Source organism: Buteo buteo, chromosome 12 (assembly GCF_964188355.1).
Source record: "Buteo buteo chromosome 12, bButBut1.hap1.1, whole genome shotgun sequence".
In the NCBI taxonomy this organism is placed as follows: domain Eukaryota; kingdom Metazoa; phylum Chordata; class Aves; order Accipitriformes; family Accipitridae; genus Buteo; species Buteo buteo.
This window is the reverse complement of record NC_134182.1, coordinates 4,411,955-4,427,897: the sequence shown is the minus strand read 5'-3', so window position 1 is coordinate 4,427,897 and position 15,943 is coordinate 4,411,955. Positions and strand designations below refer to the sequence as shown.

General features: G+C 38.3%; 1 protein-coding gene across 3 annotated transcripts in view; it reads left to right on the top strand.

The window, feature by feature from the left end:
• The window catches only part of PPP1R21 (protein phosphatase 1 regulatory subunit 21), a 32,935-nt gene extending 24,114 nt beyond the window's left edge, over window positions 1-8,821 (top strand). For all 3 annotated transcript variants that reach the window (XM_075042435.1, XM_075042437.1, XM_075042436.1), the window contains 6 exons: window positions 172-405; window positions 1,466-1,501; window positions 2,702-2,818; window positions 3,750-3,848; window positions 5,622-5,750; window positions 7,595-8,821. In XM_075042435.1, the coding sequence (XP_074898536.1) occupies window positions 172-405; window positions 1,466-1,501; window positions 2,702-2,818; window positions 3,750-3,848; window positions 5,622-5,750; window positions 7,595-7,624 (645 nt within the window). In that variant the 3' untranslated portion in view covers window positions 7,625-8,821. The remainder of the gene's footprint in view (window positions 1-171; window positions 406-1,465; window positions 1,502-2,701; window positions 2,819-3,749; window positions 3,849-5,621; window positions 5,751-7,594) is intronic.
• Window positions 8,822-15,943: the final 7,122 nt, after the last annotated feature.

Here is a 15,943-nt window from a genome sequence, read left to right as displayed (position 1 = left end):
ACATGACCACAGTTAAGAGTACAGCTCGGATCAGTAGTTGTTTACCTGCTGCAGTATTCATTAGCTTGCTTATGTAATAGTTTAAAATAATACTGTCTTCAAGTATTTCCTGTGTGTGGCTTTTTCCCCCTTGTGTTCAATAACCTGGACTGTAAACTTTCCCTCCTAAAGGTCCAGCAGAGTTTGGAGAAAATTGCAAAACTTGAACAAGAAAAAGAACACTGGATGTTGGAGGCCCAGCTAGCTAAAATAAAGCTGGAGAAAGAAAACCAAAAACTGAAGAACTCTCTTAGTGGACACTTAACTGAAACTATACAAGAGCATTCTGTTTTGTCAAATGTAGCTGAACAAAAGAAGGAAACCGCAGAAAAAAGTCTGAGGGAACCTATTAAGAGTACTAGTCTGGTAAGTGACCTTTTTCCTTCAATAGAGGAAAACCCACTTTCTTTAGTAGTAGTACTGTTTGATCAGTGGAACACTAATAATGAAAGTTTTTTGACTGTGTTGTAATGCATTCGCGCTTGGGCTCCTTGTGTTTGTAAAGCTGCTTGCTAATACTTTCTGCAGAGTTTGGAACTTCCTGGATTTTGAGACTGTTCACTGTCTTTAGTATCATGGATGTATTTCTGTTGTTCTGTACTTGCACGACTGAGGGGGAAGTAATAGGTGTTTAACTTCTAGATTTTCCTTGCAAGCTTCCTAACTACAGAGTAAGTAGTATATATCTCAGGTCAGCTCTGAGTTTCCAATACTTTTTTCATATCTAGGTATGCTAAAGCAAATGGAAGTAGGTAATTAGTATTTTTAAATGGGTTATAAAGCATATTACAAGTCAGTTTACTATAGCTTAATTTTAACTTGAAGCTATTCAAGCTTTCAGCGTTCTCTGGAGCACAAATTTTTACGTAACCTTCATAGGTGCACGCAACTTGGGTTCGACAACTGGTTTTGGATATGGCATGCATTCTGTCCTTGCTCTTCTATGTTGGGAAATGGCTTTTTCCTGTTTATTACTAGTATTTAAAAGGGGTTGGCCTTTCCTCTGAATTACCACTTCTGAAGTGGTATTAACAGGGATGTCATCTGTAAGAAATAATAAATCTACTCAGCTCAGCACTCAATAGAATTCTTCATTATTTTTTTTTTCCCTACTTTCCTGTTCCAGGAGAATAATGACCAGTGGATTGTTTTGAAATCCCCAGTTCTGAAGTAAAATGGCTTCTCTAAGTTTTTGATCCTGTATTTGATCTATTAGGAGTTTGAGGAGATTGGCTTTTTCTAGCCACAATTATGTGTAATTAATATAACTCACAGGTTAACATATTGTATAAATATTTCCCATAACCCCAAATCTCTACTCTGCTAGAGTTCTGTCAGTGCTTCACACTGAACCGTCAATGTAACTTGCAGCTATCGTATCTGTATTTGCAGTTCTCACCTAAGTGTATTTTCTTCCTTGTTCTAGATTGGAATGTTGACTATAACTACTGATAATGAAAAGGTAATCTGTTTTAAACATTATCAAGCTACATCTGGTAAATACTTCAATTCTGATTCTGTTAAACTTATTCCAAAGGTCTAATTACCAAGAATACTGTAGTATAATGCCATCAGTCACCCATGTGTTCAAGTTTCTGAAATCCATGTATTTCTTAATTTTCTTCTTCTGTTTAGTGAACTGTTCTCTCTTATTCATGTAAGCGGTTTGGAGCAGTGGTCCTGGTCTCTTCTGTGATTTGAGGAAAGCGTTGGTCTGTCTGTACTTCAGTAACCCTAGCTGCGTTCCAAGCCTCAATTCTTAACTCTTGAGGAAGGGCTCAAGTTGCAAAAAAGTCACTGACTGTAGTGCCTGGTGTTTTAACACTTAAGTACAGGTTATCCTAAACCAGAGGTCACACTGAAAGAAACTTTGAACCAGCTGTCAGACTAAATGTTAACTCTTTATTTAGCACTGCTACAGTGCAACGCTTGCCCCAGCAGGAACTTAGCAGAATAAGATTCAGTGTTTTCCCTTTTCTGATACTGCAGGGAACTGATGTGTATTTCAGTTTACTCCTCTGTTTCTTCTGAAGGTGTGATTAAAAAGGGAGTGGGAGCAGAGTGAGAGCCAGATAATAATTGATATAAGTTCTTAAAAGCTACTGCATAGTGCTGAACTTGAAAGTAATGACAAGTCTGTCTCCAGTGGGTTACTCTGTAACTTAGAGTAAACTGGCAAGTTGTGGGGTTTGTTTTTTTGTTTTTTTTTAAAGTTCAAATGTCTAAAGAAACTTCTGGAACATGAAACATTAGAAATAGTTCTGACTGTTGTGAACTTCTGAAACTTAGTTATGCAAAGGAATTCTTCCTTGTTGGGAAAAGCCAGTAAGTTTCTGTGTAGGTAAAAGCAGTCCACTTCTGCAGTGGATTTTCATTTGCATTGGAGACTTGATACGTTAAATCAAGCAAACTTCTTACATCTTCAGTCAGCTCTTTGTCCTTTAAGGAAGTCTGACATTAAGAGTCACCATCAGAGTGACAAATTGCAGAGTGACTTGCTGTAATTTTTCTGTTGTGTTTGAGGAATTTGATGCTTTTGGGTAGAGCACCCAGGCCTCAAGAGGGAAGAAGAGAAGTTAGTATAGAGGACAATGTTGTGATGCAAGTATTCAGTCTACTTTCTAAGCATAAGTATCTCTCTGCTTAATTTTTGCTTTGCCAGGCTCCAGATGTTGAGTCTCGTGAAGACCTGATAAAAAACCACTACATGGCAAGGATAGCAGAACTTACATCTCATCTGCAGCTTGCTGACAGCAAATCAGTACACTTTCATGCTGAGGTGAGCATGCAGGCAGTGTCTATACTGAAAACAGTAAATCCCTTTTTGAACTTTCCACAGGCAAGTGTTATGACAGCGAGTTTAAATATATGGAACATAATGCTTCATAAAAATCTGTTCCTGGAATATGTTTTTTTGGCTGTGGTCTAGTATGCATAAAAATGGATACTGTAGAAAGACTTTTTTTTTAAATAAATCCTGTGGTGGCCTTGTCTTGGGTGTATTAAGAAGTATAATGTGTATGATGTATAAGTTTGTTCATATAAGCTGCTTTAGTTACCAAGCTAGTTTTGACTTAATTATGACTTAAGTGATGCTGATGTCATTCAGAAATATTTGAGTGTATCATGAAGTGATGAAAACGGCTCTCCTCTGAGAAATTGGTTCTTAGGCATAAGTTATACTTAATTTCAAGAATTAACAAAACGATTCATTGTATCTGTGGTTTCCTGTTTTCATTTCAAATCATGAGGTAATTTTTCTTGAAAGTAGTGGCCAGTTCTATTTGTGTAATTAACTGATGTGGAATATACCAAAGTTCCGAGTTGACTGAGCAAATTCTCTTAAATATTTTTTTAATGGTAGATGACGTAGTATGGAGAAACCATCTTTCTCTGATATTTGAGCAATGGATGAAGCGAGTTGTTTGTGTTGCTTTTTACTTGTGAAATATTTCCTAGTAATTCTGTGGAAAAAAAACTGTAGAGGATTTGCAATATGGTAATTCTGTAAAATGAAAGAAAAATTTAATGTTAACTATTACATTACCTTTGCATTTGAAAATGTGCACAAGCTCTGACTAAGTTTCTTGAAATCTAAGGATTACAGAAAGATGGAAACATCCAAAGCAATCAGTTAAACATGGCAAAAGGCAGTACTCTGGAACTAACTTTCCTCCCTTCTACCCTCCCTATCCTGTTCTGATTGACAGTGTCGAGCACTTGCCAAAAGACTGTCTTTAGCAGAGAAGTCCAAGGAATCACTCACAGAAGAGTTGAAACTAGCTAGTCAAAACATCAGTAGATTACAGGCAAGTGAAATGTTACCTAATGTAATAAATGCATTTCATAATTGCGTGTAAGGGGAAGTTGGAGGAGAAAAATTACAACCATCGAGCATGGTCATGCCTTTACTAGGTCCTTAGTTGGTGATGTAAAATCTCTAATGATATGTAGAGAAGAGACTTCAAATCCCAGGTATAAAGTTGAAGTGGAACATGCTTGCAAGGAAAAGGTTATAGTAACCAAGCCTGTGTTTTAGCACATTTCATGTCAAGTCTTTCTATGAAAATGTTTTGGGTTGTTTTTTGTTTGTTTTTTTTTGTTTGGTTTGTTTTTTTGTTTTTTTTTTTGTCAAAAGGTGTGATTGTGTGACTGATTTCAGATGATACACTGAATTCTTAATCCTTTCTAGCACCTGGGACTGAAAGTCTTAGAAATGCCAGGGTGTTTTTTTGAGATGGATAGCTTAATATTAAGCAAAAATAACTTTGTGGTGATGTTTAAGAAGCCATTGTTAAAAAAAGATAATAAAATCTTATGCCAGATGTCCTTTGAATGTCCTGTCCCTTTGTCCTTCCCCTCCACATGCTGAGAAAGGAGTCAATAGTAAAATAAAGTATATAGAAATATTCAGTTCATAAATGCATAATATTGAATCATACAATTGTTTAGGTTGGAAGGGTTCTCTGAAGGTAATTTGGTCCCCTCCTTTGGTCAGAGCAGAGAGAGCTCAGATCAAGCTGTTGAATCGGGAGTTTCCTGTACAGCCCTGCTGGCCTTCTGCCACAATTGCTCCACTTCCTAAGCACTGGGCTGTTCTTTGCTCTGTCCTTGATCATTCAGCTTTCCTGGGCCCCTTTAACTTCCAGGACAGTTGTTCTTGCCAAGCAGACCTTGAAAAAGCCAAAGTCTACTCTTCTTAAATCTAGGGTGGCTGTAATTCTACTATTCATCTTGCCTGCTTCCCTCAGGATCTTAAATTCCACTAACTCGTGGTTGCTGCAGCCAAGGCTACCATTGGCTTTCACATGCCTGACCAGCTTTTCCTTATTTGTAACAGGTCCAGCAGAGAGCATCTCTTAGGCCTGTTGATCACTGGTATCAAGAAGTTCCTTACCACACTCAAGAGAACTCCTGAATTGCTTGTGTACCACCTTGTTGCTCTTCCAGGAGATGTCAGAGTAGTTAAAATCCCTCATGAGGATCAGGGTCTGGGGTTGAGAGATTTTTATCTGCTTGTGGCAGATGCCCACCATATTACCCTTGTTGTTTGCCTCTGATCCCTACCTATGAGATCGTAATCATCTTCAAACCACTCCTTCACATAAAGCATGATTTCTCCCCTTCTATCCTGTCCTTCCTAAAGTGTCTGTATCCCTTCGTGGCTGCGTTCTAGTCACGCACACTATCCCACCATGTCTCTCTAATCCTTCAGCTTTGTATGCCACGTATGTTCATGTACAGGCCGTGCTCTAACCCTATAAACTTCACTTGTTTCTTGGCTGGAAGCAATGTTGGAAAACTTAGCTGTTAGTCTCTTATGTAAGCCATAAAAAGTGGGGGAAAAATTATGAAGGAAACAGAGGAAAAAATAAGGGGAACAGACCATGCATGAGACTTCAGGTAAAAGACAAATAGCTATTGACTTTCTTTCATAAAGTGATTTTTTTTTCAATGGTTTAGCTTAATTGCACACATTCAGCATCAAAAGTGTAGCTTACTAAGTGGCGATAGAAGTTGGCTACTTTGCCAGTTGCTACTAATATTAATCAAAGGCTTCTGGTTTTTTTTCCCCACTTTAGGATGAATTGATGACGACAAAGAGAAGTTATGAGGATCAGTTAAGTATGATGAGTGACCATCTCTGCAGTATGAATGAAACCTTAACTAAACAAAGGGAAGAAATTGATACACTAAAGATGACTAGTAAGGTAAGTTGCCAGGTGTTGACATTAGGCACTGGCTGCCATTTGGAGGTCTATAGGTTGCATTTAGCATTCCTGCAGTACTACCCTTCAACAAACCAATTCACAAACTATAGTTCTTATTCTTGGCCAATTGGAAAGAAAACTCCAAACCTGGTCTTGCACATTTCAGTGAACAACAAATTCTTGCAAAACATACATGTGGGAAAGAACAAACACTGCATGCCACTGCTTCAAAGTAGACTTTCAAAGTGTACCCTCTGATGGAAGATCAGCACCTTTTTTTTTGTTTATATGTGGTGGAAATGGAACTATTTGCAAATCCAGCTAGTGATACTGGGTGTTTATGATTGACTTATTGGTAGGAGTGTCCTTTCTGCACTTTTCTTTCAGTTGCAGCATACTCAGTTCTTGGCAGCTATTCTTTTTCTCTGTTTTATTTCTGTATTCTAGCTTGTCTGTGTCTCATATGTAGGAATGAAAAAGTTGCCACTTATATTCTTCTGTGATCTTAAAATGCACACTTAAATTCTTTTCCAAGCAAGGAGTCTACCCGTTTATCAGAAACAAGTTTTTGACTTGACTTAATGTTAATGATGAAAAATACAGAAGTCTGCTGTTTCAAACATTGATTAAACCGTAGTATATCTTATTCTGATGGTTCTAGGGAGGAACAGATGTTGTGAAGGCCTATTATACCCTGCACTTGTCTGGCTGTGAAACTAATAAACTAGCATTATTCTCCTTAATTGTGGAGTGCATGGAAGCTGGTTTCCCTGAAGGGTTAAAAAATGTTTTAAAAAAACCCCATGTTTTGATTAAAGGTCCTATGATAGCAGTTTTTATTTTTTTAGAGTAAACTTTTCCCACCATGTATAGAACTGTTTTTCTTCAGATGTCTGAGTGTTTTGACTTGGCATTGTAATCTTTAAAATTACTTTTTGGTGTATAAGCTCTTGTGTTTTTAGAAGGAAGTGCTTGGCTGCATACTGACCATAGCACTTCATGTTTTTATAAAATGGTTTCTGGAATTTTTCACTTGTCATATTTTCAAGACTTGAAGTGGTACTCTGTCTGTAAGGAGGTAGTTCAGAATCTCACAACAGTAGACACAGATTTTTCAAATGTCGCCAAATGTAGAAGGTGATTGGCTTTAACCGCATCATTTTGACTTCAACCCATTATCACTTGGAGTGAGTTGTTGGTTAGATTAAAAACAAATGTTATCTCAAGAAAATAGAAAGACAGAGAATTGCCAGCAAGTAACTATTACACAAAAGTTTATTTTAAGCTACATGTTTGCTTTGTGGAGTTGTTGCAGCTCAAATGTGAGTTGGTTAGCTGTAGAACAAATTATTTTCTAAACTAGGAATATTCTATATAGACCAAGTTAAAGTTAAATTTGTTTTGGAACAAAATGATAGGGTGGGGGATTGATTTTAATTTGAGGCAATCATCCTATAAGGTTTATATTTGAAATATTACTTGAGCGTGAATTATGATTTGACTTGCCTTCCCTGCCCTTGCAATATTAGTGGTGTTAATACAATCAAGTGTCTTGGGACATAACTCAAAAGTCTTTTTTCCACAGGTTTCAACTGAAGTAAGGTACTGTTGTGCTTATTTGGAATATGTGGTACTTTTCCCTGTTATGCCTGTAAAGATAGAGCGATTTTCAGAGCAAACAGTTACAGGCTTACATGATTAGAAGCCTATGGACTGTTTATTTTCAGTTTGACTGTACTTCTTTTTGTTGTAGGTATAAATTATCAGACATCAGGTTTTATATGTTATCTGTCTAGATTTTCTTATCTGAATTATATGTTCTGTTCACTTGTTTCTCGTTGCAGGGAAATTCTAAAAAGAACAAAAATCGATAGCTTACAGCTAATCAACTGTTGTCGGAAGCTGCTGCTGCATAGGATGCAGATAGTGAATGCTCATTGTCCAGCTCCTGTTTGTTCCAGGAAGCAGAGGGTGGTATTGGGTCTAGTAAAAACCAATTTGGTGCTGTAAATGGCTTTAAAATATTTAGAACTTGTAACAGATAAAACAGAACTTAATGTTGGCTCTAAACCAGGAAATACACACTCTGTGGATAATTTATATAGTAATTACCTTCGGTTTTTACTGTGCACTTTTTAAAACCAGGTTTTAATTTCATGTAATAACTTCAGATTTTGTATATTTTCAAATATGATTATGCATTAACAAATTTGGATCAGTGCAGTAGTTGTCTATTTTTGAGTTATGCGCTAAATTGTCAAGATGTGTACATTCCTTTACTTGTTAATAACAGTTTAAAAATGAGTTTTGAGACTTTTTTTGGCCATGCAAGCTGTGCAGTTACTGTAAATGTATTATTCCTGTTCTCAGCCCTTTTGAATTAATTGGAATTGTGGCTTTAAATGATTTCTATAAATTCACACGAGTAAATGGGATCATTATTTTATTTTAGACTGCAATAGTGGAAACTTTTGCTGCTTGTATTTGGCACTTTGGATTTTGAAGTAAAGAGCACAAATAGTTGAATTGGGATACTTCTATGAAATTGCTTTAAGCCCTTACTTAGGCATTTTGTTTACACATATATGTACATATATTGGTTGAAATAGCTGTTTAAAGCTAGAGGAGATTGTGGTTGTAATTTGCCCCAAAAGAGTGAAACAATGTGTGTAGAATAGATCAGCTTACTGGGCTCTCTTACAGTAAAGAAGAATATGAAATATGTAGAAGATCTAAACACTGAATTTGCAAAAAGTCTTCATGGAATTAAGTCCTGATGGATTCACTGGGGGGATGCACATGGCTTTTCCTGTGTTTTGGGAAGTTTGTGGACTTTAGGCCTCTCCTAAGATTTTTTTTTTTTAAGTGAAGTCTAATACCACGAGTTTTCACAGCATTGATTTTTTTTTTATGTTTTTTTTAATCAGAAGCTGTGCTGCTCCACAGTTTACACTGATCTTCTGTTCCATAATTTGCATTATGGCACTTATTTGTCCCATAAGGGTTTACTCTGATATCAGCTGTGTCAATATGTATTATTAGTATGTAATAATAAAATCAGCTACATGAAACCAGCTTGACTTTTTGTCTTAATTCTGGTTATACCCAGGTTGCACCGTGTGGTATTGTGGTGAGATGTTAACAGCTGTTCCCAGTGAGGTGAGCTTAAGTAATTAGACCAGTCTAGTTACTGTTAGTAGTGCTTCTCTTTGTTTGACCCAAGCTGCGTTTCTGTACCTAATGCTGCAGTGTGCAAAGTACACCGAGTCCACGTCAGCATTTCTCACCTTCTTGTCTGCGTGAGGGCAAACAAGCATCTGATCTGTATTGCTGGCAACTGTGGAACTGTTCTGATACATTTTTTCCTTTTAATGACAAAATGGATGTGGTCATGAAACTGGAGAGGAGGTAGAGGAGATGGGGAGAGCCTGCATGATTTCTTACTAGCATCGTGTTGAATTAAAAACTACATGATGCTGCTAATGAGGGTTGGGAATTGTTTACTTTTAACCATTTTATTGAAGCAGATACAGCTTCAACTGTTTCAGTTAGGGTTGGAAGCTAATTGTTTTCTTCCAATTCTTTTGATGCTGCCTTTTCTGAGGGCTTTCATCTTGCAGTGAAGGTACTAATTCAGTTATTTTAATTCTCTGAATCAAATTGCTGAACTTGTTACTGATGTTACTTCTCATAGGTGGCTGCATTCAGGAAAAGTTTTTGCTTATGCCATTTTTGACAGGCCTAAGTAAAAATATAGTTTGAAGATTGAGTGTTTAAAAATGTGCATAAAAATGCTAAGCGTATCTTATCTCAAAAGTGTTTTTACAACAGAGTATATGCCCAACATCAAAACTGGAATTAATATAGAATGTGTAGGCATATAGGTACAATTCCAACGTACATTGCATTTTTCCCTGCTGTGCCTATTTGGAAATGTTACTTGGTTGTCCTGCTCATCAGTCAGTGGTAAACATGCTCAGGAAGAGACAATTCTGATCACTCAGGCCACCTTCAGTTTTTAAAGGAAACGTTTACAAGTAAGTTCCAGACAATCGTAAACTATCAATACACAAAAACAGAATATTGGAAAAAAAATGTGAACCAGTATTTTGGATACTGTAGTAGTAATGCTGTGAAGGGGCATAGTACATTACATTAACTCAGTGGCATTAGAAACTGGAACAAGTGGAAATGCCCAACTAGCTTGTGCTTATCTGCTAACCAGGTGGTTCTGAATCGGTTAATATCTCAAATGTTCTTAAATATCTAAATCGTTATTAAACAATGCTATGCTATTAAAAAAGCTGAAGGCTGTCTTCAACACTGCACTGAAGAAGTCAATGGTTTTAATAACTGGATCTTCAATATTTTTTTCTGAACTCTGTTTTAAATGTATACTAACACTTTCAAAGATTTCAAAATGTTTAGCTATCCTAGATTTCTGAGAATACATTCCCAGTAACTATTCTGTGTGTGCAAAATAAATATTTGCTATAACCAGGAATGAATTCCACTTCAAGATTGCTCTCTTAAGCACTGCTGCTTCATAAGTTTTGAAAGTACCCAAGAAGCACCATATACATTGGCTATTTTAAAAGGCCTTAAGCTCTTACAGATCAGCAGTTTAATTTCTAAAACAGGTGTCTTAGGCTGACATAGTCATAAGCTGTGCAGAGGTGTTATCTCATTACTTTTCAAATCGTGATGTGATTATTTTAAATTGTTACATACATAACTATGCATATGTGATTTAAATACTGATCATCTTAAGTGTTGATTTAAAAATGGTGGTGTTTGTAATGTCTTTTGCTAATTCCTTCAGATTCATCCTTAACCAGCTCAACATTTCAATAGTGGTGGTGTTGGAGTCTTCACACTTCATGCGATCTAGTAGCACTCCAAGCAGCATCAGTATCAAGACTGAAACACTTTGCTTTCCCGTCTTTGTTGAAATGCATTGGCTATTTGTACAGGGTATTCGCCCTTTTTACCAAGCCAACTTCATTTCTAATTTGTACTTGTATTCCTGTTGCTCTTTCTACTCTACCTTCCATCACTGACAGATGAGTTGAATTTTTGGTGGGGGAAGGTCTCTGGCCCAGCATGTTTCTTTGATGCTGACTTTGGGCACAGCAGGGGCCTGTCACTGTTCAGCAGTGCTCACTATTAACTCCCGAGAACAGACTTGCTCAGACATCCAAGGCATCAGTTGCAAACAGGAAAGGAAATAAACTTTTTATCCACGTATCACCTATCGTGAGACCAGGGGAGCTATTTACTAGCTTGGTTGAGCAATGTGAATGCTGTATTTTTTTTAAATATATATAAATCCCATGATATATTAAACTTTGGAGCACCATCTGGCCCTGTAAAGTGGGCAAACCTGTTGTTCTTTAATACAGTATGTATGTAAGGTAATTTAAGAGCACTGTCTTAGCAACAGCAGGGTCATAATAAAAATAAAGCTTAGTGCAGTAAAAAATTGTAATTGCTACCAGAGGTCTGATTACTTCCTCCCAAAAAGGCTAGATGCCGCTCTATTAAGAATGCTTGTTCTGTCTTATTTTGCATTTTCTGCTTCTGTTACTACTTGCAGTATTACTCAGCAGTGAATTAAAACCATGTTTGTTTAGAAGAGGCCATATTTGCCCTAATTCCTGAGTATTTCTTTTGATGGGAGAGTTAGAAACTTGCTTTCACTGTAATTGTGTCTGCAGAACTGCTAGCTTGGTTACAGATGGGGACAGAGAAGAGCTTTTGGGGACTTTTATAAACCAAGGCCTGACTGGGGCTATGAAATCCACGGCATGGAAACTTGCCTGGGGGCAGTTCTCATTGTCTGCCTCTGCTGTGTGTGTAGGCAGCTTTAGACATGTCAATGCTAATCCAGAATTACTCAGCTTCTTACAGAAGCTTCAAGTGCAAACACTTGCATCGCTGGAATACCGAGGTGATGGAGCTGAGCCGCAAAATAAGCGTATGATTCTCGTTGGGCTTAATTTGCATGGCAAGCTACCATGCTAACAGTCCTGTTCAGTTTTAATCTTTTTATATGTGAAATTGCAGAGATAACAGTAGAAATCATACTTTGTCTGTACTGGTTTTAATTCTAATTCACCCTGCAAGTCCAAAACTTTATAAACTGGTGAGGTCTTAACTAATGAAGTATACTGCCTTTGAAATCCAGGCCTGGTATCAAAACTGTATTTATGGTCTCCTGTAAACAGCACAGCTTGGTCCTGAGAAGAGTTAAGACTACAAAATTAAAAAGTCCAGGTAATTTCCAGTCGCTTCAAGCACTATGGATTCTTTTACGAATTGACTTGGAAGCTACTCTGTGGTGGCATGTAGCTTCTTGCAAACTTTCTCCGTATAAAGTTCGTTGCTTCTGAAATAAGTACGGGGGGACCTTAAATCTCCACTCCCACTCCCTTTTCTACTACAAAAAAAGTCTTCATCCTCGTCTGCCCTCCCACTAAAGCTGCGCCTTGCCTTCCTCTCGGACTTAGAAGGCTTCTATTTGTGCTTGAATAGTAAATGCAGAACACTTTATTCCAGAAATATTATTTTAATGAAGTTATGAGCTTGAAAAGAATCTGAACTGAGCACTTCACTGCAGTTTCGTTTAACTGCAACCTTTGGCATAAGGAACAGCTGTAATACTGGAATTGGTGCTGCACCCCTTACGTGCCTTCTACCTGGTGACTTTCAAATTGCATATAGCATATGCAAAGTTGGATGCAGCAAATATTCGCCTTGGGAGGGGGTTACCAAAAGTTTCTTTTGAGATCTGGAAAGCCTGGTTTATTTTGAGTCCAAACAAGTTTCTCTTAGAGAATCAATTTAGCCCAGGAGGTCAAAAGCATTTGAAGCCAACAAGCAATCAATCTCTCACAAAAAGAACAAGAGTATGCTAAAAATCTGTGTAGTGAATATGCAGTACTTAAATAATGAATATACTGAACTTGTGAGGGTTTTTTAATAGCAATAGTACTAAGTGAAAAATGAATTTATTGAGTGAGAGGGAGAGAAGAATTTTACTCTTTCTTTTGCATTTTGGTTTGAATTCTCAGTTAAGATGGACTTTAGCAGAAATTTGTTGCTAAAATAGAAGGCAAAGTAGTAGAGCAAAGAGTTTAAAATAAGGCTGCAAACGAGTGCTCTTCTGTCTCCAATTAAGAATATTTAGTTCTAGCAAGATATGAACTGACAGGTTTCACTTTTGACAAAATAGTCATAAACAGTAAATCTTTTATAAAAAGGGTAATATACTGCAAGTCACGTTAAGATCAACATAAATATAGTCAGTAATGTAAACTGACTTTGTTAGCACTGTAAAATGTTGAATGAGTTTAATAACTGCCTGTAGCAATATATGTAATACTGTACCTTTATGTGAAATACTCTTCAAACTGTATTTACAGTAGAAATAATTTTAATAGTTCTAATTTGTTCTGCATTTGCCATTTATTAAATTCAAATTATATTAAGGAATTTTAAGTCTCAGTATCAGTTACACTTTTTTTTTCCTCTGCTGCTTGAGTTTATATTGCACTGAATTGTTTTGGAGGAAGAGAAAATGACAGCAGAATTTACTGGAGAAGAGCAGTCTTGTCTTGAAAACATACACTTGTCTCAGCAAAGGAAAAATCTGATCTAGTTTTAGCCAAATGCTGACCTTGATATGGAGACATGAGAAATTAATACCCTTCCCCCTTGAAAAACATTAGAAAGGGCTAATGTGGAAGCTAACAGGCAAAAAAAAAATTTTGAATGTTCTCAGGAGTACATGAGAGTCTGAAGGACTCATTTTGGAGTATGTAGAAAATATTAGAAATCAGGAAGTATTTCTCATGTCCTAGCGTTTTGGCGAAACAGGAGGTACTGCTCCTCTGGTTCCCTCTGCCAAGAGGTTGGGTGTGTCCTGGGAGAAGGCAGAAGACTCACTGGGATGGAATTCCAGAGGGAAGAGGTTGGGATCAGGTTCTGGTGCTGGGATGAGGGTGGCACGCGGAGCTACCTAACCCCATGCTTGCCAGGGCTGCGGCTTTCCGATCTGAGCCTGGTGGCCTCGGGCTGGCAGTACTGAAGAAACACATTTAAAGACAGAAAAAAGTGAACGTAACGGTTCACTGGCTTGCAAGTTACGGATTAAATTATGCTATATATTATAAAAAATTCCAGGTTCTCAGAAGAAAAGACCACTACCCTTTCTTTCCCCTTCTCCTGTCTAGGTAGGAGATCCTCAGATCCTTCCTCTGTGAACCGTTGCTGTCCCTTATGCAATACTGGGATGGAAGTGTGAACAACAGCAAGATGCTGTCAGAAGCTGGTAGGTAGCAAGCCCTCAGGTGAAATTATGTATTATCAATGTAAAATTCATTGGGAGCTTAATTTTAACAACCAGTATCTTACCTGGTTGGAAATGACAAACACTCATGAACAAAGACCTGGCTAACTATATTGGGCACTGGATTTTTAATTTTTTTTTAAATTAAGATCTTAAAAATGGATTTTTTTTTTAAAACCAAGAATGGACAATGTTTTTCCTAGTGCAATTTTTGTAAAGATATTAAGCTTACAGAAGAATATATTTGTAGGGAAAACTGTATTGAACACTTCTATTGCAAATGCAGGCAGCCAGAGCCTGAATAATATTTCCCATACATACAGCAAAGAAGTAGAATTGCTTAATTTTCGCAGGAAACATAAGAAAACTTTCAGAGAAGGTAAGTAGGACAGATGAAAGCAATTTACAAAAGCACATCCTCCTTATTCTCTTTAAAACACAAGGGAAAGTTCAACAACGCTGGAAAGCAGTGGAGCTAAAATGGATGGGTGATGCTTTGTAAAGAATTCTGGGTGCATTACACGAGAAACCGGCGCTCACCGCTGTGAGCGAGCTATCGCTGCGATTGATAACTTTTCACGTGGGCAATTTGAGTATCTGCAGTCCCAGACAGCTCTGCTCCATGCCCCTGGGATCGCTCTGGGGGGTTTTATAGGTGGTTTCCCCCTCTTCCTCCTACCCATTCTATCTCTGTGTTCTGTCCTTTTGGGAGCAGACTTCCCACGTGGTACCTTGTCACCTCTGGTAGGTGCACTCTAGAGACACATAAGAAGGCATTTCTTTTACTTCAGATAATGACTGTATTATCCCGGTGGTAACGAAGCCCTCTTCCAAGCCTTGTGCTATATGTCTTTGGAGGAACTCCTACCTCCAGAGGAACTTTGGGGGATGAGGTAACCTGTCCTCTCTTGGAGCTGGGAGGTGTTTGCGGCACGAACATTTGGACACCAGGAAATCCCTTGCCCTTTTTTTGACACTGTTTGCCTTTTTGGAGGTAGGAAGATTGACACCGTAGAGAAAGAAATGACTATTCTTACACAACTTAGAAAATCACCCTGGCTTAAGGTCTTCTTCAGCAATTTATGTATCCGATATAAGCTGAACAGCTGCGAAGATCTACCCAGGCTTTCCAGCTAGCACAGTGCTACCAGAGAGATGCTCGGGAAGGGGGCGCAACCGGAGAGACTGATCCTGGAGTCCTTGTCCTCCTTAGAGGCGTGAGATTCCTCCAGAGGAAACTCTTTTGGAGGAGAAGTCAGCTTAGGAAGGAAAGAATTGAAGGAAAGTGGTGTCCTTTGGGCCATCAAAGACGTCGTCTATCCCTGCCCTTGTCCGTCTTCATTTCTTCTCCTCTTGGCTAGTTGAAGGATGAGTTTGGCCCTTTCGTGACTTCAGCAAAGGACTGTTGATCCCCTACGGACAGAGTTACAACCAAATGCACATGCAAAGTGGCCTTAACTATACTTCATAGAATCGTTGAGCTTGGAGAAGACCTTTAAGTTCATCGAGTCCAACCGTCAACCCAACACCGCCGTGTCCTGAAGTACCACGTCGACGTGTTTTTGGAACACGTCCAGGGATGGTGACTCCGCCGCTTTCCTTACTTGCTAGTAAGAAACTAGCTGTGGCTCGCGTGACCACCGAAATCTTAGAAATCTTGGCTTCGTCGGAGGGTTTTCTTCCCGGCTTTCCGCATTCCGTAGGCTTCGTGGCTGCTCGGACAACTTCCTCGCTTCGTGCTTGGGGGCAAATTGAATGAATACAGCCGAAAAACGACGAAAGAATTGGGGAGGGGGGGTGTCACTGATGCTCCCCCCCCCCCCCGGGAGGCGCGCGGGGCGGG